General features: G+C 53.7%; 1 protein-coding gene and 1 pseudogene across 2 annotated transcripts in view; both read left to right on the top strand.

Moving 5' to 3' along the window:
- DNAH10 (dynein axonemal heavy chain 10) overlaps window positions 1–22,754 on the top strand; it is a 106,874-nt gene that overhangs the window by 36,148 nt on the left and 47,972 nt on the right. For both annotated transcript variants that reach the window (XM_036220479.1, XM_016133952.2), the window contains exons 22-37: window positions 414–530; window positions 614–716; window positions 1,174–1,352; window positions 4,890–5,101; window positions 7,255–7,408; window positions 8,346–8,579; window positions 9,153–9,275; window positions 11,057–11,290; window positions 13,542–13,765; window positions 15,595–15,864; window positions 15,990–16,173; window positions 17,512–17,646; window positions 18,193–18,345; window positions 20,212–20,400; window positions 21,441–21,587; window positions 22,041–22,232. In XM_036220479.1, coding sequence (XP_036076372.1) covers window positions 414–530; window positions 614–716; window positions 1,174–1,352; window positions 4,890–5,101; window positions 7,255–7,408; window positions 8,346–8,579; window positions 9,153–9,275; window positions 11,057–11,290; window positions 13,542–13,765; window positions 15,595–15,864; window positions 15,990–16,173; window positions 17,512–17,646; window positions 18,193–18,345; window positions 20,212–20,400; window positions 21,441–21,587; window positions 22,041–22,232 — 2,850 coding nt within the window. The remainder of the gene's footprint in view (window positions 1–413; window positions 531–613; window positions 717–1,173; window positions 1,353–4,889; window positions 5,102–7,254; window positions 7,409–8,345; window positions 8,580–9,152; window positions 9,276–11,056; window positions 11,291–13,541; window positions 13,766–15,594; window positions 15,865–15,989; window positions 16,174–17,511; window positions 17,647–18,192; window positions 18,346–20,211; window positions 20,401–21,440; window positions 21,588–22,040; window positions 22,233–22,754) is intronic.
- Window positions 10,229–10,347, top strand: LOC118603208 (annotated as a pseudogene).

Here is a 22,754-nt window from a genome sequence, read left to right as displayed (position 1 = left end):
ACAAACGAGAGACCTGGAGGCTCTGGCGAATGTCGTATCTTCAGAGGAGATTTTTTATTCTGACAGATGGCACAGCTGGATTAATTAGCAAGCTGGGATAACCTTATTTTAATCAGAGATGAAGTTGATTTGAAGCCGGGTTTTAGTTTGTAAAGGGCTTATCTGTCTAGGTTATCTATTTCTCTGTGCCTGTCTATGTGGACTACTTATTTTTAAAAGTCACTTTATCCTGATTTTATTTTAATTATAAAAATGTAATTTTTATATGTAAACGTAATTTTCATAATTCAGCTAGCTCTTTTGTTCGTTCAAAATCACTCAGCCTTTTGTTACCATGAGCACGAATCCCTGGGAAGCAGCTCTGCTGACCATTTTCCGTTGGTTCTTTTTTTTTTTTTTTTTTTTTTTTTTAGCCTTCTAATGCAGAGAAAGAACTGGTCGACAGTATTGAGAGCAAGTGGTCGACTCTGTTCAACGAGTCAGTGAGCGTGGAGCACACTCTCGGGGGCATAAAGAGGACTTTCACGGAGGTGCCGTTACCGTTTTGATTTTCCGAGTAAAGGTATTGAAAAATAGCCGTCGGATCCAATTCATGTTGCCCTGTTTTTCCCAGATTACTCGAAACGAGATATTAAACTACAGGCAGCAGATCGAGGATTTCGCAAAGTGTTTTTATCACGAAGGGCCCGGCTCCGTTGGTGAAGACCTCGACAGCGGTAAGAACATGCACGATGGTCTTAGGTACTGAGTGTGTCTTAAGAATTTTATGGGAAGGCAGGACGGGGTCGTGCTTCTTAACCTCCCCCGTACCCACCGGGGGAACCTCGGAAGTGCGCCTGATGCCCGAGGCGCAGGTCACACAGACTGATTCCGTCGTAGTGGAGACGTCAAGGTGTTTAAAAGCTCCCGTGGGGATTCTGACGCTTGTCCCAGGCTGAGGCTCCTCAGGAGGTGGATAGGAGACAGACTTTTCTAATGGTGGGGGGCAAAGGGGGGCATGCACGTGCAGCTGGCCCTGTGGTCTTAGAATCGCGGCGAGATAAACACTGGCGATTCTAGATCCATCGTCTTAGATGGCTTCTGCGGGCAGATGCGCAGCGTTCATGATTCCTCCTCCGGGTGGGTATGCCTTAGACTGTTATATATCTATATGTTTCTTTACTCGTTTACTAGGAGTAGAACTTTTAGCCACTTTCGAAAGAGAGCTGATAAAACATGAGAAGAACCGTCAGGAGCTGGCCAATGCGGAGAAACTTTTTGATCTTCCAATTACAATGTACCCAGAGCTGATCAAAGTGCAGAAGGAAATGAGTGGCCTGAAGCAGATTTATGAGCTCTACCAAGACCTGAAGGTACGTGTCCCCACGGGCTCAGTGTCCCCGAAGCGGGGCCTGGTGCCACAGTGACAGAGATGAGCCCGGGGCAGATGTCACAGAAACTGCCCGTTTGGCTCTTGGGAAGAGGTGATGGGGAGTAACCGCTAATGGGGACAGGGTTTCCGTTTGGGGAGACCAGAAAGTTCCGGAACTCCATAGTGGTGATAGCGGCACGAAATTGAGAATGTACGTGATGCCACTAAACGGCACACTTAAAAACGGTTCAAATGGTAAACGTTCCGTTACATGTATTTTAACACAGTAAGAGAGGCATCCAAATGACATATTTGCTACTCCTAATGTTCCCCATACAAATTCATCCATCCATCCAGCCATCCGTCCGTCCGTCCGTCCGTCCATTCATTCCTCCATCTATTCACTTAGTTCTTTGCAGCCCACTGCTGGCTGGATGAGCTGCCTCTACCCCAACCGCTCCTAACCTTTCTGAGCCCCCAGGAGAGACCGACTCTATTAGTCTGGGTTCTCCGGAGCAGCAACAAATAGGAACCAAAGAGATTTATTACGAGGAATCGACTCGCACAGTTACGGAGGCCGAGAAGGCCCAAGATCTGTGGCCAACACGCTGGAGACCCTGGCTAGCTGGCAGCGGGGTCCTCATCTCAGCCTGAGCGCAAAGGTGGGAGCAGACTGATGTCCCCGCTCGCAGGTGGGCGGGGAGAGCGTGGATTCCCCCCCCACCCCTGCGCAGCCCCGATCTGCCTGCAGCCCTCAGAGGGGAGGGCCTGCTGCCCTGCTCAGGCCGCTGGTCCAAACGCAGGTCTCACCTGGAAGCCCCCACGTGGGCACACCAGGGCGTGCTTACCCGAACAGATGGGCGCCCGTGGCCCAGGCGAGTCGACACGTGAAATTAGCCATTATGCCGACGCAGGAACAACGCACCATACTGCTACGAAATGAAATAGAAACGAGGTGCCTGGAGCACTGTGGAGCCCAGAGGCAGGAGGTGGAGGCTCAGGGAGACACCGGTCACACATGGCCCTGAGTCAGGAGCAGGCTTTCGCCTGGGGCGGCCATCGGACTCAGGCCTGACCTCGTCTTAACTAATATTACGTTTGCGGAAACCTCTCCAAATGAGGTCACCTTCTGAGGTTCCAGGTAGACATGAATTCTGGGGACACCTGGGAGTGAGGCACATAGAGGAGAGGAACAGGACTGAGCCTGGGGCACCCCATCATCAGATGCCACGAGAAGAAGACCCCAAAAAGGAAAGGAGAAGGAGGGGGGCCTGGGTGGGAGGACAGACGGACCAGTGTTGGACGATGGATGCTTTGGAAGCAAGTGAGAAAAACATTTCGAGGGGGTGGGACTGTCCCCTGCATCGGGTGGGTCCACCGAGGGAAGGCGGGAGGAAGAGCCACATCATTTTGCATCATGGAGGCCTTTTGTGACCTTGGGAAGAAAAGGCTGGACGGAGCGGTGTTCGTGGAAGCCGGGTCTCAGTGGGCCCAGGTGCTCGCCCACGAGGAAGGACGCGGGAGGCCCCCACAGACTCCCGCGTGAGCGTTGGGGGGCCTTCTCTGCAGTAGCCCGAGCCTAGGAGCAACCCAAACGTCCATCCGCAGGTGACGGATGACCCAGCGGCGCTGCGATCATCCCACGGGCTGTTTGTTACTCGGCAACACGAAAGACGGAACTGTCGATGTGCCGCGCAGCCCCGTGGGCGGCCCTCAGGAGCATGGTGCTGAGACGCGCGGGCGCACGCGCCACGTGGTCCCCCGTACGAGCGGTTCCAGAACACGCACACGAGTTTAAAGAGGCGGGAAGCAGACCGGGGTTGCCCGCGGTTGGGGTGGGACAGGAGCAGGGGGCGGGGTCACAGAGGCACGAGGGGCCCTCCGAGGGTGAGGGGCGAGCTCATTACCTTGGCGTCACAGGTGTGCACACACGTCCGAACGTGCCAACTTGCACTTTAAGGGTCCTCCTAATTGCACCCCAGTGAATCCGCAACAAACCTTAAGAAAAACAGGCATAACGGGAAGAGAGGAATTAGAAACACCAAGCTGACTTTCACAATGAGTCTCGTTATAAAGAAAAGCGGAGGAATGAGGAGTGGTGGGAACGGGAATTCGTGACGATGGGGGAAGTTACCCTGTGAGCTTGTTGCTGATGGGAGCGACGCACCCGGGAGCTGGGGGAGGGGAGGGAGACTTGCTTGAGTGGTGTCTGGTGCCCTGAGTAGGTGGGAGGCACGAGATCAAGATGTGGCCTCAGGCAGGAGGCGGGCAGCGTCGCGTCTTGTCCTACGGTGAAAACGGCGCATCCACGGGAGACGCTTCTAGTGGGAGGTGCTGACAGCTCTGTTCCGCTGGCCCAGTTTCCTCAGGGACGCACACGGCAAGGTCGTCGGCAGAGAGGACGGGGTGGGGGTTCTGGTCGAGGACAGCAGAGTGGGGGAGAAACGGCAGGCTGCAAGCCCGGCAGGGTGGTCGGGCCAAGGAGACATGGGCGACCCAGGGCAGCCTTCGGGGCCGGATGCAGGCAGGCCAGGGAGCCAGGTGGAGTGCGTCGGCTGCCCCCGGCGGCTGCCCTGGTGTAGGTGCGGAGCGCTGGTGGAGGTCAGGGGGTGCACTTAACCCGAGTTGTGCTCATCCGGGAGCATCGGACACGAGAGCGGAGGGAGAGGCATGCTCGTGGCCGGCCGGCTCCAAGGGGTTCAGCGTCTTCTTTCTACTTCATCTCTCACTAAAGTTTTGCAAAAAAGGAGGTCACGAATCATGGAAGTCATCTCAATCCATACAAAAAAATAAATAAATAAAGAGCTTTTTATATCTTTTTAAGAGGCAAAGAAAAAGAGAAGTGAAAAAGTGTAAATACAGTTTTGCATTTACGCCTTGAATTAATTTTCGTCTACGCCTTGAATTAAAACAATGACCACACATGGATTTCGTCAATGACATGATTTTTTGTCAGATGTGTTTCGTGACTCAAAGCAACCGTTAAGCCACAGGTAGCTCAGGGAAGCTATCTGAGATGCTAAATTTTACACAAGACAGTCCTTTCTATGTTAAATCTCAGGAAAGTAGAACCCAAAAAGTCTCTTTGTTATGATAACCAAGCGATGATCATTATGTAAGTTGTCCTGTGTAACTCTCTAGCTTCTTCTCTCAGGAAAGAGAAACGTGTTATGATCATGTCCCAACAAGGGGGGGCGCCCACAGCCCCCCGTGACACCTGACCTGCGAAACACCTGTTTCCGATTTCGTAGTTCTCACTTTCCTCCTAAGGAAAGGAAGACTGTGTTTCCCAGATCCCACACGTCTTCAGAGACGGCACTGTCTTGGCGAGAGCTTGAAAAAGTCGGAGTTTTTTGTTTGTGTCCTGGAGCCTCGTAGTTGATCCTTCCCGTGTGAACTCGCGGTCGCCGTGGGTGCGGTGGGTGATGACGTTGGACACGAAGTAGCAGGACCACGGGCCGAGAGTCGGCTCTCTCGGCCAAGCTCCCTCACGGTCCCCAAGGGGTCTTGCTGAGGGGGCTTTCCTGCCCATTTCCAGGTTGCAAAGGACGAGTGGTCGCAGACGCTCTGGATCAACCTCAATGTGCAGTTCCTCCAGGAAGGAATCGAAGATTTCCTCAGGGCGCTCAGAAGGCTGCCCCGGCAGGTCCGAAACCTGTCCGTGGCTTACCACTTGGAGGCGAAGATGAAGGCGTTCAAAGACTCCATTCCTCTCCTCCTGGACTTGAAGCATGAGGCACTCAGGGACAGGTGCGTTTCGTCAACTCTGTCAGCCAAAGACGTGGAAGTGTGGGAGGGGCCCCCCTTTTAAAATGGTCTTTGCTTAGATCTGACTGCCAGGGGCAAGGTCTCGGCAGTGAGGCGGGGCTAGAAGTAGGCGAGTCCTATTTCTACGTTATTGTTTCTGTGTAAACTTTCTACGAAATAGGACGCTCCTATATATATGTTTTTAAAAACAGACTCCATCAGGTGTGAAGTGACATTTGTACTTGCTTCATCAGAAGGTCTTTAAAAAGACACCAAGGGTCTAGATCAGTGCCATTCAGCAGAAACATGCCACCCATATATGTAATTTAAAATTTTCTAGCAGCTGCATTGAAAAAGTAAAAGAAAACATGCGAAATTAGTTCTAATAGTATAATTTATTCTATATATGCAACATATCATTTCAACATGTAATTGATATAAAACATTCTTTATGAGATATTTTACAGTCTTCTTACAAAAGATGTAATCTGCTGTGTATTTTAAACCTATAGACTGTTTCGGTTTGGACTGGCCACATGTCAGATGCTCAACAGCACATGTGACCTGTGGCTGCCGAATGAAGAGCAGGTCTCGCGAGTTTTTTAGTGGGATAGCCGGGTCTGGGGGTGGCGTGGCAGAGAGTCACCTTTCATTTGTCTGTCAGCGTCTGGATGTGGCTCCATACAGACAGGAATTTCCGGGAAGTTTGTGAGTCGCATTCTGCCTGATGTGTTTCTCAGTTCCTCTGTCCTACGTCCCGGTGTGAGCAGAGAGTCACGTCCTGCTATCAAATGACTTCATTCCGCTTCGTGAGAAAGTCACTCCCATCGCGTTCCCTTCCAAGTCTTCCGATTACGTCAATGTGGCTCTCGCAGGTGCTAGTGATATATCTCTAACATCCCTCTGCACCTGGGAGTCTCCCTCTCACCAAAGCCGAGGCAGCCTTCGGGCCCCAGTGACAGGGACTCTTTGTCACTGTTCTGCTCGAGTCAGCGGGGCACTCAAGCTTGCCCGGGTGTTCCTCAGTGTCCTCACCTGTAACCCAGACAGAAGGAAGCATTTTCTAGCCACCTCCCTGTTTTATGATTCTATAACCCAGTGTTTCCCGAACTTCTCACTGTTTTTGTCAGACCCAGAATCACCTGTACGGTCGTTACTCTGTTTAGCCGCCTTCTTCTTCTTCTTTTTTTTTACTTGAGTGAACATGTTCTAAAAAGGCACCCACACCACCTCCGTAAATGGAGAGCCAAAGGTTCTTGCCATGAAAAGAAAGCAATTATAAAAAAAAAAAATTAGCCCCAAGACTGTTGCCTGTCACCGAGGCAGCAGAAGGACAGCAAAGGGGCGTCAGAGACGCAGAAGCACCTTTGGCGGGATCCAAGGCAACGGAAGGGGCCGGAGAGGGAGTCACTTCCCCCCGACGACATCCTGTTATTTAAGGCAGCGTCCCCTGTGGACCTCCAACCCCCAGCCAGGGCTACGATGCCCCCACTTCGTACCAGCTCCCAGGCTTGGCCTAGGACGAGAGGGAGAAACACCAGTGGGTTCTTCCTGACCACCGTGTGTGTGTGTGTCTGTCTGTCTGTCTGTGTCTGTCTATGCACACGCGCACACACATGCACAGCAAACACTGTTTTTTATCCACTGCATTCGATTGTGGACTGTCTCTTCAAGCAGGTGATCAAGTCCCGAGGGCAGAGGCCTTGCTTTTTAGTCACCACCCGTCCCCTGCAGCTGGCCCGCTCACTGGCACAGAGTGAGCGCTTACTAAATACGTACCCATTGCACGGGGCTGGCGAGTCACGCCAGGGTCTCAAACAGGCTGAGCGATACCACTGAGGTCGAGATCGCTGGTCCAGAGACGACGGCGGAGGCAGTTTCCAAAAAAAAATTCGAGCCGCGTGTTCTCGTAGGTGGCCGTGAAGACGAGCCGTCTAAGAGAGCATCTTGCCGGATGCGGTTTCCTGCGTTTCACTCTGGCAGCCAGTGGGCTTCTGGGAAACCGCAAGTGGAATTCCAACGATGTCCTCATTTTTCGGAATTCCGAAATCACGGAAAGTGTTTATGACGGGGTCGTCCTGCGATCTCAGTGGGGGTAATCACACCCATCACTAGATTCCGTCAGTGTAAAGATTTTCATGTCGATGTCCTTTCAGGCATTGGCAAGAGCTTATGGAAAAAACAGGCGTGTTTTTTGAAATGACCGAAACGTTCACCTTGGATAATATGTTTGCCATGGAGCTGCACAAACACACGGAAGTTCTCAACGAGATCGTAACCGCGGCCATCAAGGAGATTGCCATCGAGAAGGTGGGGCTGACTTTTTTCAGTTATGAAACAGTCTAGAGAGAAAAGAGAAAAATTTTTTTTAATTCAAAGAGAAAACATGTTTGCTCTAGACCTGTAGGCTTTGAGTAATAAAGAACTATTTTTTCTAGAAGTAGAATTTCATCCTCGGTTACATTTTTTATCATCTTTAATTATAGTTTCATTTTTGATTTATGTATGGAAGAAGTAATGGATGCTCATGGTAGACAACTAAGAAAATAAATCACTCATAATTCTACCACCTAAGATCATTGTTATTACTATTTAAGTGTGCATCCTTTAATACCTAGAATGCACACACATATGTATACACATACGTATAAACACACATATGCAAACATGTATGAACACATGCACACACACCTGTGCCCGCACACCATGCATGCACACACCACACATAGAAACACACCCACATATGCATACATTATACATAACACACACACACAAATATTGACACAGGTGTCTTTAAAGATGTGACCATCATCAGGCATATTATTTTATAATTCGAATTCTCTGCTTAACAGTAGGGTAGATGCAGGGCAGGACTCCTGAGCAGGCGGACTGGAGGCGGGTGACGGGTCCGAGACCCTGCGTCCGGCACTCGGTGGCTGAGGGAGGTGGGGCCTCTCTGAGCCTCCCGTTCCCACCTCTGTCACATGGGTCATAATAACCCCTGCCTCCCCGGTGTGCCCTGAGGACCAAAAGTGATTGTGTATGAACTTGCTCACGGGGCACATGGTGACCGCTTGGTAAACAGTGACTAGGGTCTCCATGATGAATCTCTGCTTATTCAGAAAATTGGACCCAGACTCCGGGCGGAGCCGTCCATCAAAGGCAGGCTCGGGAAGCCACTGGTGGGCTGGGGTTCTGCTGTTTTCATTGTATGTGCCGGAACCATTCCTTTTATGTTCCTAACCAGGCTGTGAAGGAAATCCTGGACACGTGGGAAAATATGAAATTTACCGTGGTCAAGTATTACAAGGGCACCCAGGAGCGAGGCTACATCCTGGGGTCTGTGGATGAGGTCATCCAGTGCCTCGACGACAACACGTTCAACCTGCAGAGCATCTCGGGGAGCAGATTCGTGGGGCCTTTTCTGCAGACGGTTCACAAGTGGGAGAAAACACTTTCCCTAATAGGGGAAGTCATCGAGGTGAGAGGAAAGGGTCGTCCATCTTTTGTAGCCGGCGTCCGTGCTTCAGTCCCTTTTTATGGCCCAATCATGTTCCGCTGTGTGGACATGGCCCTGTTCGTTCGCCCGTTCATGTGTCAGGGGACGTTTGGGTTGCCTCCACCTTCAGGCTCTTGTGACCAGTGCTGCCGCTACGAGCATCCGGTACCGCTGTTTTTGAGTTCCTGTTTCCAATTTCTTTGGAGTGTAATTATGGCTCACATAGTGCTTGGCTCAAGTTTGGTGTGAGCTTCCGCGTGGTCTGTCCTGGGTCCCAGGGCCCCACCCCCTGCACACAACCAGAAGCTTCCTCCCTGTCCACGCTGGTATACGGAGCTTTTTCTTGGCCTTCGAGTGCGGCCATGCATTTAGAAAGACTTAATTGTGCTTTGTCCCTCCTTCCCGCGTATTTGGGAAGGAGCGGTACGTGCTCGCCCTGTCCTCTTGCTGGGAAGTCCTATGACAGAGTCGATTTGAATCTGCCTCCCATTGGGACGGATTTTGCCACACGCACCGACCGGGACCTGTGCTGACGGTGACCCTATGCCCTCTCAGATTTGGATGTTGGTGCAGAGAAAGTGGATGTACCTGGAAAGCATCTTCATCGGGGGAGACATCAGATCGCAGCTCCCAGAGGAGGCGAAGAAGTTCGACAACATCGACAGAGTATTTAAAAGGGCAAGTGGCCGGCCCCGGTGTTAGCTACGAGAGGGGGACAGTGGCTCGAGATGCTTGCCCGTCTGCCCGTAGTGTTCTGTTTGTGGCTTCTAAGCTTTTCCTGTCGTTCTCTGTGACCTTAACCTGTTCAGCACGGGGCGCTTTTTAAAAATATTTATTATATTCATTTATTATACTTATTTGTTTTTTAATTGATTTTTTAGCGTAAAAGTAATATCCGCTTTTTAAAAATTTGGAAAGTGTGAAGAATAGAAAAGAGGAATCTTCCACACTTCTGTCACCTGAATGTGGCCGCTTTAATTTCCCTTATCTTTTTCCTGTGGATACAGGCTTAAAAACCACAATTGTAATGATAGTTTATATAATTTTGTGTCTTACGTTTTTCTCCTAATATCCTGAGAAACATATTTCGCGTTACAAAACCATCTGAGACGCCTTTACGTAACGTTCCGGCGAGCGGCTTGACGTCGGTGTAGTGAATCCCCGTCCGGTAACCGGATGCCTTGTTTGAAACGGAATTCTTTGCTCCCATAATTAATTTGTAGGTTTGCGCCTAATGCTTTTTCCACATCTAGGGCGACTGTCTTATGACAGATTGTCAGAAAGTTAATGGCCCGCGAAAGAGCGTGCCTGTTTGAAAGTCCTTTCCAGCAAGGGCCGTGCCGGCCATCACGCTGCTGGCCATCGGCGGGTGAGGGTTTTGACCCAGCCCAGCTGCCCCCAAGGGCCGGCGCTTTGCTAGTTAGCAGTGCTGCTGTGTTCCTCACTCCGTTCACGTTTGGGTCTCCCTTATCCGTTAGAGTTTATGATTTCGTCTTATCCATTTGCATAAGCTCTTAAAAAAAAAACCCTTAAAAACATTACAGCAGAAATTCCTATTCATTAAAGAAAGATTTAGAACATAAAAAAAGCAAAAAACAAAAACAAAACAACCCCCCCCCAAGTGATCTCTAGTCTACGGTCATGCCACTTCGAACATGCCCGATCCCGTCTGATCTCGGAAGCTAAGCAGGGTCGGGCCTGGTTAGTTCTTGGATGGGAGACCACCTAGGAAGGCCAGGTGCTGTAGGTGTAAAAAACCAAAAAACCAAAAAACCAGCCATCTCACACCCAAGATAACCATTTGAATAGTTTAGCATATATCTTTCCCGATTTATCGCTATATAGACATAGAAATAGAGAAATAGTATTCTACAAAAACAAGGTCATAAAAAACCCCAGTATGATTGGTTATTTCAAATTTAACATTTTTGACATGTATTTCAATAAATAAACATCTACTGGACTAAAATTATCATCACAACAACTGAGTAACCTAGTTCTCTATTGTTGGACATTTGGGCCATTTCCTTTTTTTTTTTTTTTTTTTTTGCCATTATAAAGAGTGGTAGAGTGAGTGTTCTGGTCCACGCACATTGCTCAAAGTGAAACTGCTGCCTTCATCCATCTGGCAACTGTTGACTGAGGCCATACTATGCGCAGGCACTGTTGTAGGTGCGCAGGGCAGGTCAGTGAGGAAAGGAGATAAAAACGCCTTCCTTCCTCGGCAGCCGACTTCAGAAATAAGGAAGCCACACGCTGTGGTAGAAGGTGCTAAGGAGGAGTGTATTGGAATGTCCAGCAGCCTTTGCCAGACTGGCCTCCCCAAAGGCGCGGTCCCGGGGTGTGTGTGCGGGCGCTCCTCTGTCACACCCGGGCCCCGGCGAGTGCCTGCCCCTGCGTGAGAGCCCCTGGTGCCACCGCGTCCCGGGGCTGACGGCTCTCTTCTCGACCTCGTCCAGATCATGGGCGAGACCTTGAAGGACCCCGTGATCAAGAGGTGCTGCGAGGCCCCGAACCGCCTCAACGACCTGCAGAACATCAGCGAGGGCCTGGAGAAGTGCCAGAAGAGCCTGAACGACTACTTGGATTCCAAGCGGAACGCCTTCCCCAGGTTCTTCTTCATTTCCGACGACGAGCTGCTCAGCATCCTGGGGAACAGCGACCCGCTCTGCGTCCAGGAGCACATGATCAAGGTCGGCCGGGGCCCCCGGGCTGTGTGCGTGTGTGTGCGCATGAGCGTGCATGTGCATGGGAGTGTGTGCCCACCCGCGTGCACACGGTAACTGCAGCTTGTTCCTCCAACGTTCTCTTTGCAATTCCATTCAACCCAGACGTTTGAGGCCGAGACGCTGCTGGGCTTTTACGTGACACGTTAATCTGGTGAAATCCACTGTCGTCTGCAGTGACACTGGGCCTCAGCTGCTATTCATGGTTCTTTTCCCACAGTCCAAAAGCCGCGCTGTTTCGAGAAGCCCCAACATGCAAAAACACACAAAGACTAACACAATGAGTAGAGACGGGCAGTACGGGCTAGTGCGTTAGCACACAGACTCTGGAGCCACAGTGCTGGGTTCAAATCCTGGCTCTACACAGATTTGCTGTGTGACTTGGGGCGACTTACCTAACCTCTCTGCACATCAATTTCCTTATCTATAATTGCGAATAACCCCAACAGTTTCCTGCTTCCGCGGGGTTATTATAAAGGTTAAATGAGCTAATACGTGTTAAGTCCTTACTTAGATCAATTCTTACCTTACCGTGTCAGCTAAATAACATTATCTTCCACCCAGAATTTCCCCTTGTTACCATTTGGTCATATTTGCTTTGTTTGTTTGTTTTTTTCTTTTTTTTTTGGAATTAAAGTTGTACAGATAAAGTCAACATACTCTTTATCCCCTATTCCCATTCGCAGTTCTTTCTCCACTTTTGAGAGGCAGCCACTATGATAAGTCTGTTGCGATTCCTTCTGGCCCGTGTTTTCAAACTGTCATTTAAACCTGTGCGCGTTGTGCACAATATTGAGTGTCAGGAAGCACAACGGCGCGAACTGTCTCGGTGCTCGGGAAGCAGAGCGTGGCCGAAAATAAGCTCCGCGTCGCGCGCCCGCGCTCTACATTTAGTGTCAGCCTAGAGCGCGGTTTCTCTGCCTTGGCGCTATTTACATTCGGGGCCGGATCACTGTGTGCGTGCGTGTGTCGGGCGTGGATTCAGCAGCACCACAGCCCTCAACTTGCTGGACTCCAGGAGCAGCCCTCTCCAGTGATGACCACCAAAAACGTCTGCAGACATCGCCCGGTGTCCCCTGGGGGCGACAGCCGCTGTGGTTTTGGACGCGTTGACGAGTCATCCCAGAGTGCTAGGGATCAAGCGCTCCTCTCCATGCTTTCCCTTTCCTTAATGCTGACTTCCTCCTAAAGTGAGATTTCGTAGTTTTGATTGTGTGTTTCCTCTCTCAAGGGGGAGGCCTATATTGTGTTTCCACTTTCATGAACAAAAACTTTACTGCTGTAGAAAAGTGTGTTGTCAGAAGTATTACACTTAGTAGTAGCTCCTCCTGAAAACTTCCGATTTTATTTTTCAAAGCCCATTGCCTTTTCTTCCTCCTTTCTGATTTGCAAAGTGCCTGGTCTTGTACATTGAGCCCCCTAAAAGACGCATTTTCCTGAATATTGTTCTAATCAATGACGATGATGATAGCCAACAGATGGCAAGTGTTTAACGTGCTGGCATTTCGCACATTGTTTGATTCGATCCTTCCAACCTCAGCTTGTAAGCGCCATAACTATGTTTGTTCCAGGCTGAGAGAAGGGAAGAAACTTGCCCAAGTTCCCCGGCGGGCCCGCGGGGGAGCCGGCTCTCAAACACAGGTCTCTCCTTCCTCAGCCCCGGGGCATTGAATCACCGTGCTGTTCTTTCTCCCGTGTTCAGCCAGTCCATGTGCCCAGTTACCTCTCCAGACCAGCATATGCTCTAGAACGGGGGTCCCCAACTCCTAGGTCATTAGGAATTTGTGGCATGTTAGGAACCAGGCCACACAACAGGAGGTGAGCGTGGAGCGAGCGAAGCTTCATCCGTATTTGCTGCCGCTCCCCAGGGCCGGCATCACCGCCTCAGCTCCGCCTCAGATCATCGGCCATTAGATTCTCGTAGGAGCACCAGTCGCTGGTGCCACGAAGGCTGGGGACCGCTGCTCTAGCATCTCAAGTGTGGGGAGGGGGTCTGTCTTCTTTTCCTTCCTTCCTTTGTACATCCACTTCAGCCTTTGCACAGTGCAGGGTAAACGGAAGCACCCAGTGTACGTGAGCCCCACGAACGAACGGTTGGGTGAGTGGCCGTCTATCGGTGTGCCTCCGGCAGCCCCAACGGGTGACGAGCACCACAGGGCCCTTGGGTTCCAGAACTCAGTGGCAGCATTGCGGGGCGGCTTCTCCCGCTGTCTTGCAGATGTATGACAACATCGCGCTGCTGAGGTTTCACGACGGTGACAGTGGAGAAAAATTGGTGACCGCCATGATTTCAGCGGAAGGGGAGGTCATGCAGTTCCGGAAGACGGTGCGTGCCGAGGGCCGCGTGGAGGACTGGATGACGGCGGTCCTGCAGGAGATGCGCAGGACGAACCGGCTGATCACCAAGGAGGCGATCTTCAGATACTGCGAGGACCGAAGCCGGTAAGGTCGTCAGTGTGGACGTGTGCGCTACATCGTCGTATCAGTTGTCACCGTAGATTCATTTTGAGGGTTTGGAGTGGATTGACTGACATTCCGAGTTCTTTCCTTGTCGTAGCTAAGTTAGCTGATACGTAGCTGTCTTTAAAGGATTATTGAGTACAGCATTGCTCGGAGTAAGGTCCCCGTGCCGGCAGCATCAGGGATCCTGGGAGCTTGTCAGGAATGCAGATTCCTGGGCCCCGCCAGCACCCGCCCCGACAGTCTGGTGGCGGAGCCCCGGGAGCTGCACTTCTTCACACAGGGCGTCCTGAGCACGTTTACACGTGAGAACCGCTGACCTAGTGGCCCAACAGAACCCGGTGTCGGTAGGGCTGATTCCTGCCTCTGGGTGAGTGAGTAGAGTTGTTTCTGAAATATTTAATACCCTTTGAGGGTGCCTCGATTTCCGTGCCCTGAGTGCCCTTGGGCTCACAGGCACCGAGCCCAAGAGGGTCGGCCAAGTGTGCGGCCGAACTTTGGTGCGTGAAGCACCTTTGGAGAACTCGACCCGGCGACTCAGGCGGTGCCCCAGGAGCGTGCTAGTCCACCGGGCAGGGCCCTCACCAAGCACTAAACCTTCATCGTTAGGGCGAGAACACTGTTCCCTCGGCTTCCCACACTACCTTTTTGATTTTGCAAACCAGAGACGTCTACTTAAATGATCAGGACGTAGCACAGTAGTCGTGCGGTCACGAGCCTGCTCACATTGAAACTGTTGGTCTGCGCCTTCATGTGACCGAGTTCCGTAGATGCGTCGTTCAGCGGCGTGCTGGTTTACTGCCTCCCCGGGGGGGGGGGGGGGCGGGGAGCTTCGATTTAGAGCATTTGCCTGTTTTCAAGGCGTAAATACTCCTGTCGTGGCTGATGTCACAGGGAAATAGCCGATAGTCACGGGAAGTAGTTTGCTAACCGGCTCGCAGAGTTCCTACCTGACATCAGCTGTTTGACCATTTGCCCGTTGCCCCTCGTGTGCTGACGGGAGGTGACCCCAGCTCCCTGTTAGCGGTGTTCGCTCATTTCCTGGGCCCTGCTCTGCGCTCATCACTGTGCTGGATGATATTCAAAGCGGAGCTAGGCAGGAACCACGGCCCTCCAGACACGGTGATCACCGGACCTTTTAACGTCTCTTGAATGCTCCCAAATCGTATGACTGTAACATCTGCGTTAGTGAGTTTAATTGCATCGTCACCGCTGCTCTGCCGGGGCGTCGCCGTGTGTCACCATGCTTGGTTGGCGGAAGACAGGGTGAGGGTATGCGGCCTGATCGAGGGGTGTCCGTGCCGCCCCCTTCTTCACCCAAAGACCCCCCTCGGCCTTAGCATGCGCGCCTGTCGCTTCTGACGAAGGGGGTGAGCGCTCGACACGGGCATGTCGCTCGACTCGAGCAGGCGTGTTTCGGCATCACTGAGGAGATCGGCCCAGGCGCATGTGGCCTCAGAAAGCACCGAGGGTCCCGGGTCTGCCAGGCACCATCCACGGTCACCTCCGCTTTACCCTGCGTCACTTCGTGTCCTCCAGTCACGCTGCTTCCCCCAGCCCGCGTTCCGACTTCCTAGGCTTGTCTTCGGCAAGGCCCGTGACCTGGCGCTTCGCACAGTCACGCACCTGTCCCTTTCAGAGTGCGCATGTCGGCCTGCTCTCTTCCTGCCTCGCCGGAAGGGTTTCTCTACCGTCGGCTTACCCGAAGCGCTTCCTTTGCCTGCCCTGTTCCAGATCAAAGAAATCGGTTCTTACTGGGACTGTTTTCGGTACCTGGGGAGAAGTGTCGTAAAGGTGTGCTTTTCCTTTAGGGTCGACTGGATGCTCCTGTACCAAGGGATGGTGGTGCTGGCCGCCAGCCAGGTGTGGTGGACCTGGGAGGTGGAAGATGTCTTCCGCCAGGTGCAGAAAGGGGAGAAGCAGGCCATGAAGAACTACGGCAAGAAAATGCACCAGCAGATCGATGAGCTGGTCACGCGGATCACCGCGCCCTTGAGCAGAAACGACAGGAAGAAATACAACACGGTCCTCATCATCGACGTGCACGCCAGAGACATAGTAGACTCTTTCATAAGGGGCAGGTGAGGCCCTCCCCGGGTCCTCTCTCGTCCTCGGGCCGCCCTCCGCTCCCCCTGCCTGCTTCGCGTCCACCCTCCCGTCCGCCCCGGCCGCTCCCACGTCTCGCTCTCCCCCGGCCTCCCCCCAGCATTCTCGAGGCCCAGGAGTTCGAATGGGAGAGTCAGCTGCGGTTTTACTGGGACCGGGACCCGGACGAGCTGAACATCCGGCAGTGCACGGGGACCTTCGGCTACGGCTATGAGTACATGGGCTTGAACGGGCGGCTGGTCATCACGGCCCTCACAGACCGGATTTACCTGACTCTCACGCAGGTGACTGCCGCCCGGGCCCTTGCGGTCACCACTGCCCCGCAGCGGCATGTTTTTCTCAAAGCGTGAGCGTGGCGGCTGCGATCGTGTCCTGGGTTGGCCAGGACGTCCCCCAAAATTCGTGTCCGCCCGAAGCCTCGGAACGTGACCCCAGAACAGGGTCTTTGCAGGTTTGGTTAGTTAAGGGTTGGGATGAGAACATCTGGATCAGGGCCCTAACTCCGGGGACGGGCGTCCTTGTAAGGAGAGGCGAAGGGACAGAGAGAACCGGGACGATGCCGTGGAGACAGAGGCAGGGATTGGCGTGTCGTGGCCACAAGCCAAGGAGCCGCCAGACGCAAAGAGCAGCGCTTCCTCGAATCTCGGCGGGAGCGCGGTCCTGCCCACCCGGCGTCCAGCCCTCCGGCCTCCAGACCGTGGAGGAACGCGCGCCTGCTGTCGCCGGCCACTGGCCGCGGCGGTCAGCTACGGCAGCCCCGGGAAGCTAAGGCCCATAGTGAGGGGTTTCGCTGTTTAAAAGTCTGCAAAGTGTTTCGCATTGGAGCACGAGGTAATTGCCACCCTTTGAGCCTGGTGGCCCCTCAAACCACCCTCAGGCTCGATGATTTGCTACAAGGACTCTCAGAACTTGGTAATGCCACTACGGTCGCGGTTAGGGTTCATTCCAGCGGAAGGATACAGGCTAAAATCAGCAGCAGGAAAGACGCAGGACACGGCCCGGAGGGGCCAGGCGTGCGCTTCAGCTCCGCCCAGCGCCCTCAGCTCTGCCAGCGGCTCCGCGTGGCGGTGCGTGAAGCGTCGCCACCCGGGGAGGCTCACCCAAGTCCCAGCGCGCAGGGTCTTAGCCGGGGACCAGTCACGTGCGCAGGACTGACCACCCGAATGGCTCCCGCCGTTGATTGCGTTGCTAGTCTGTCCCGCGTGGCCAGAGTCCCCAGGTACTTGGGGACGCTCTCCTTGGACAGGATGTTCCAAGGTTTTCAAGGTCAGCTCCTAGGATCTGGGGACAAAGGGCTAAACCTTCCTTAGGGGAAATCGACCCCTGCCCTGCGCAGACGCGTCCGCGGCCTCAGGTCCAGGAACTACAGGGCGTTGTCCTCAGGGCGGGCACAGCTTCCAGCCGCTTAGTCCCCGATGCACCGGACCCCGTGGGACGGGCCACGGGGGTCAGTAGAGGTTAATGGAGACACAGAGATGTCCAAAATGGCACTGTTAGAGAAGGCGAGCGTGAACTTGTCCCTCGCCACTTATAATGCATGTGTCGTCACAGTGCCAACCTGGGTGTCGATGCCCATTTCTTTACATGAATCAGACAACGTGTTTTGCGTCTGGCTCTGACAGGCACTGTCCATGTATCTGGGCGGGGCCCCTGCTGGCCCAGCCGGCACCGGCAAAACCGAGACCACCAAGGACCTGGCCAAAGCCTTGGGCTTGCTCTGCGTCGTGACCAACTGCGGCGAAGGCATGGATTACAAAGTAAGGCGTTGGCGTCACCGCTGGGGCTGTCCCGTGGGGCGGAGAGCCGAGGGCGGGGCGTGGCAGGGAGGCACGCCGTCTCCTCTGCCTCCGTGGCATGACGTGGGCACAGGCGGGACAGCACAGAAGAAACCCCGTCGGCCTCGCAGCGCCAGGGCCTCCACGCGTCTGCCTTGCTAGCAGCGCGTAGAGCAAGAGTCCCCTGCTTAGCGCCCCCCGGACTCGAGCTGCTGACGTGGTGGCGAGGGCCGGCCGGCTGGAGGGCAAGGCTCGGCACTCGGGAAAGTGGACCCAGTGTTGCTAGATTTAAGATTTCAAGAAAAGCCAGAGATCTGGTTTTAGATTAAAATCCTTAATGCGTGAAGTCTTGAGGGTGGGAACGGGCCCCCGGGGGGTCTCGGAAGTCTTGCTAGATAGCCCCGTCGGCGGGGAGGCTGGCTGGCCGCCTCGCTGCCGATGCAACGACTGCCTGCTCTGCCTGCCCGTGCGTCGCCTGCAGTTTTGCAGGTGGAATCCGCCCTCGCCCTGACCCCGCTTCCGTCCTAGGCCGTGGGGAAGATTTTCTCTGGCCTCGCGCAGTGCGGGGCGTGGGGCTGCTTCGACGAGTTTAACCGGATCGATGCCTCCGTGCTGTCCGTCATCTCGTCGCAGATCCAGACCATCCGGAACGCCCTGATCCATCAGCTAACCACGTTCCAGGTGAGGGCCGCCGCGAAGTCCTCCCCGGTCGTCTCCCCAGAGTGGACACTCGCCAGGTTATCTCTGCATCGTCAGACGGGGGGGTCTCTCCACACCGGGCTTCCCATAGGTGAAGATTGGCCGGACTTTTGTTTTCAAATTGAGATGGTTGGGTATCCCAAAATTATCAGCATCTCTGCTAATTAAGGATTTTAATTATTCTGAGAATGTCAAACTACTTCTGGACATGTAACTAGTGCTTATAGCTGGGTAGGCCAGTGTCCCCGAATTAGTGATGTGGAAGGCCCCTTTTAAAGGGAGAAAAAAATTCTTATTGACTCCCAGGTTTGAGAAAAATGACTTGAAAGATTAACATTCCAGTCAATCGAAATGTCTTCAATAGAAATCATCCCAGTGAACAAGAGATTCTGCCTTCGTACCTGGTAAAGTTAAGGCATTATAACGAGCAGGTTTTTTAAGGCTGTTTTCTAAATGAAAAGGCAAATGAAAAACCTTTTTTTGAGAAGTCACTCATCTCTCCCCATCCAAGGAAACATTTGCAGACTTGAGTCTGAGAAGTCTGTGTAGAGTTACATCAGATTAAGCTGGGTCAGAACGTAGAGAAAAGTGATCCTACCTGATTTATATAGCTCAGACAACAGGGACCAGAGTGGCTGGTCCACTTTCTCATGACGGGGTCCCCTGTGTGCCCCACACTCTTGTCACCTCATAGCACTGGCTTTGCAGACAGCCCATGCCCTGTGATGATGTGCATCTGTGTCTGCCTGGACTCATCCTCCCCCCGCCCCCTACCGAAATGTCCTCTACATCCTCCAAGGCCCTCCGGAGCCCCACTGGGAGGTTCAGGACCGAGTTTGGCCAGGCCTGGTGCCAGTTCCATTGTGCGGGCTTCTGGGCGCCGGCTCCGCACCTGCCTTCTCGCCAGACCCCAGTGCAGCTTGTCATCGACAGATTGTGCAAACCAAGCAGGGTTAAACGTTTGAGGCCCCTGCAAAGGTTCTGGATAGGTTTGCTTTGAACTAGCTCTGAACTATTTTAGAGTGGAGCTTACTCCTCCCATGGGAGGGAAACAGAACCTGTCCTGCACTTATGTTTTTAGAAGCCGAGCTTCCAAGAGCAGGTCCGACTGTCGGCTCCTGGGGGTGATCTAGGACCCGTGTGGGATGTCGGGGAGCGGGCAGGGGTGGAGTTGGTGCAGTCCTGGGAGACAAGACGGTGGCCTCCGTTTCGGGGGAGCACCAGCCACCTGCTGGGCCGCACTCTCGTTACTGAGGCGGCCTGTGCCTCATAAACACAAAGTTCTGTCTGGTGTCTGTCTGGCGGAGCACGGAAAGAAATAAAATAGTGAAATCTTAGTAGAGAGAAAATTGAGATAGTTGAAACTCAACTTACGCTAAAGAGGCTCCAAATCGAGGTTCGGGTAGTTCGTTGGTACCTGGGGCACCTGGAGGACAAAGGCTGGAGTCTTGAAGGGTGCTGAGGCGGGGTTCCGTAGGAAGCGTGGACCACACAGCGTCCAGGCACCAGGTCGGGGCGGCGATGGGATGGGGGAGGGGCAACAGTGCAGAGGGATGGAAATCTGCAGGGTTCCTCGCTGAGTCTCACGGCCCTGCAGAAAAGGAAACTGAGGCCCAGAGAGGTTGAGTGACCCATTGGGGGGTCACATGGCACCTCGAATTAGCCACAGGCTGTGCTTTCCCCAGAGCAGCTACTCAAGTGGAGAGACCCTTGGTTCAGATCGGAGTTTGGGGGTCGGCCGAGGCTTGCCCCCCAACACCACTCGGGACGTGAGCACGACTCACGGCTCATGGTTCACCCTGGCCCCTTCCCTGTGGTGTCTGACCCTGCTTTCTTATCATCCTTCAGTTTGAGGGGCAGGAGATCTCACTGGACTCGCGCATGGGCATCTTCATCACCATGAACCCCGGCTACGCGGGCCGCACAGAGCTGCCCGAGTCGGTGAAGGCGCTCTTCAGGCCGGTGGTGGTGATTGTGCCCGACCTGCAGCAGATCTGTGAGATCATGCTGTTCTCCGAGGGCTTCCTCTGGGCCAAGGTGAGGCCCTGCCACCCCGCACAGACCCCCGAGCCCGCCCCGGGCTCCCTGGCGCCGGGCATTGGGGCATGTCCATTCTCCGTGGCTTTTAAAAGTTTTCTGCTTCCTCTTTTTAAAGTTATAACTCTTATTCTGGAATAATTTGATCCAAGTACGAGGTTCCCATGTACCCCTTGCCCACCTTCCCCCGAGGGCTACATCCTGCACGCCCGCCCGCAGATGCTGGACTCCGACGCGGGCGGGTGCTCTTAACACAGACGCGGGCTTGGTTCGGGCTCCCGGGTTTGGAGCTCTCGCCCCCCCGCCCCCGCTCCCGTCCCTGGGGTGTGTGCACATCTGTGACGTTTCATCACGGGTGTAGAGTAGCCAGCATCGCAGTCAGGACACAGAGTCCCCACACGACCCCCTAACGGTCACACCTCCCCGCAGCCCTGACTCCTGGCCATCACCAGCCATTCTCTGTCACTACAACTGTGTTGCTTTGACAATGTTTGAGAAAGGTACAGAATAGCAAATAGCCCTCTGAACATCAAGGGTTGTTAGGTGGCTTTTCTGCAATTTTTTAAAAGGCTCCTACTGCCTGTTATGTCGTCTGGATTTCGAGCTAAAGTCTTGGGTTCTTAGTTTTCATGAGCAAAACTGCCACATGCCCCTGAGGGACCAGCAGGCTCCGAGTCCTTGATGTGGGCTGGGTGGCCAAGTGATTCTCAAAAACAGCTAAGAGGAGTTTTCATAATGTGTTTTGGTCAAAATAAGCAGGAAGCATGTTTTTGGAGTACGGTCACCATGATTTAAAAAGTTGGACGGGTTCTCGTCTTTAACTTACGGCAGTTACGTTTTTCCTCAGTTTTCAAAGACAGTCGTCAAATTTCAGTACGGCTGCTGTTCTTTTAACTTAACTCCTGATTCGTCACAGTTTAAGGCCCAGGACCCGTCCTGGCGCCTCTGTTGGGAGCGAGATCTGTTGGTTTATAGAGCAGCTTCGTCTGAACCCCTCGGGTCATTTGTGTGTGTGTGTTTATTATCTTTCATCTCAAAAGATCCTGGCCAAAAAGATGACCGTCCTGTATAAGCTGGCTCGGGAGCAGCTGTCCAAGCAGCACCATTACGATTTTGGGCTCCGAGCCCTGAAGTCGGTGCTGGTGATGGCCGGCGAGCTGAAGAGAGGTTCGTCGGAGCTGCAGGAGGTAGGGGTCGGCCCGTGCTGGCGTTCCGTCTGGCCGTCTGGCCTTGATTTGGCCCGTTACCCATGACCTTGTTTCCTTCACTCCGACGTCGTCCCGCAAGGCCAAGGTCAGCGTCTTCACGGCGCCACAGCTCGCGAGGTGTCCCCAGTAGCAGTCGCTGTGCGGGGTCGCGGGCGGAGGGCTGGGGGGCCGTGAGCCCGCTTCCCACGGAAGCATGGGCACGCACCGTCGCTTAGTCCCCCTCTTTGCAATGAAAGCGGCCGCGTTTCTTCTCCGCGGGTCAGACCACGAGGCCGAGCTCGGTCAGCGCCGCTCAGGCGTCCCCTGGAGACCCTGCTCGCGGCCTTCGATGTTTCACACGAAACGTCGTTTCGCGTTCCCCACGAGGATCGCTAGACGGGCCCCGGGTCCTTTGGAAATGCCCGCAAGGCCTGCGTGTTCCCTCCCGCCCAGGACGTGGTGCTGATGCGGGCCCTCCGGGACATGAACCTGCCCAAGTTCGTGTTCGAGGACGTCCCTCTCTTCCTTGGCTTGATTTCCGACCTCTTTCCCGGGCTGGACTGCCCGCGCGTGCGCTACCCCGACTTCAACGACGCCGTGGAGCAGGTGCTGGAGGAGACGGGCTTCATCGTCCTACCTGTGCAGGTGAAGCGGCACCCGGAACGAGAGCTCCCCTCGCGAGAGCTCCCCTCCCTGCCCCTTCTGCGCCCGTTCCGTCAATACGTTTTTTTTTTTTCTTGTTCTTCTTTAAACACATTGTGGTAAAATCCACGTAACGTGAAACTGACCGCCTTCACCGCGTTGAGGTGCGCGGTTCAATGGCACTCAGCGCGTTCCCACCGCTGTGCAGACGTCACCACATCCGTCTCCAGAACATTTTCATCTCCCTAAACCGAAACTCTCCACCCGTAACCGCTAGCTGCCCGTTCCTCCTGCCCCAGCCGCTGGCAGCCATGGCTCTGCGTTCCAGCCGTGAATGTGATTCCTCTGGGTGCATCCGGTCATTCAGCGTCTGCCCTTTGGTGACCGGCTTATTTCTCTCAGCACAGCGTCCTCTAGGGTCATCGATGGTGTAGCGCGTGTCAGAATCTCCTCCCTTTTCAGGGCTCAATCGTATTCCATCATATGGATGGAATATCTTCCTTTTTTTTTTTTTTTTGCGAAAAT

This window comes from Rousettus aegyptiacus, unplaced genomic scaffold (genome assembly GCF_014176215.1).
Source record: "Rousettus aegyptiacus isolate mRouAeg1 unplaced genomic scaffold, mRouAeg1.p scaffold_m13_p_5, whole genome shotgun sequence".
NCBI classification, from domain to species: domain Eukaryota; kingdom Metazoa; phylum Chordata; class Mammalia; order Chiroptera; family Pteropodidae; genus Rousettus; species Rousettus aegyptiacus.
Note: the sequence above shows the minus strand (reverse complement) of the source record. Positions and strands in the feature narration are given on the sequence as shown.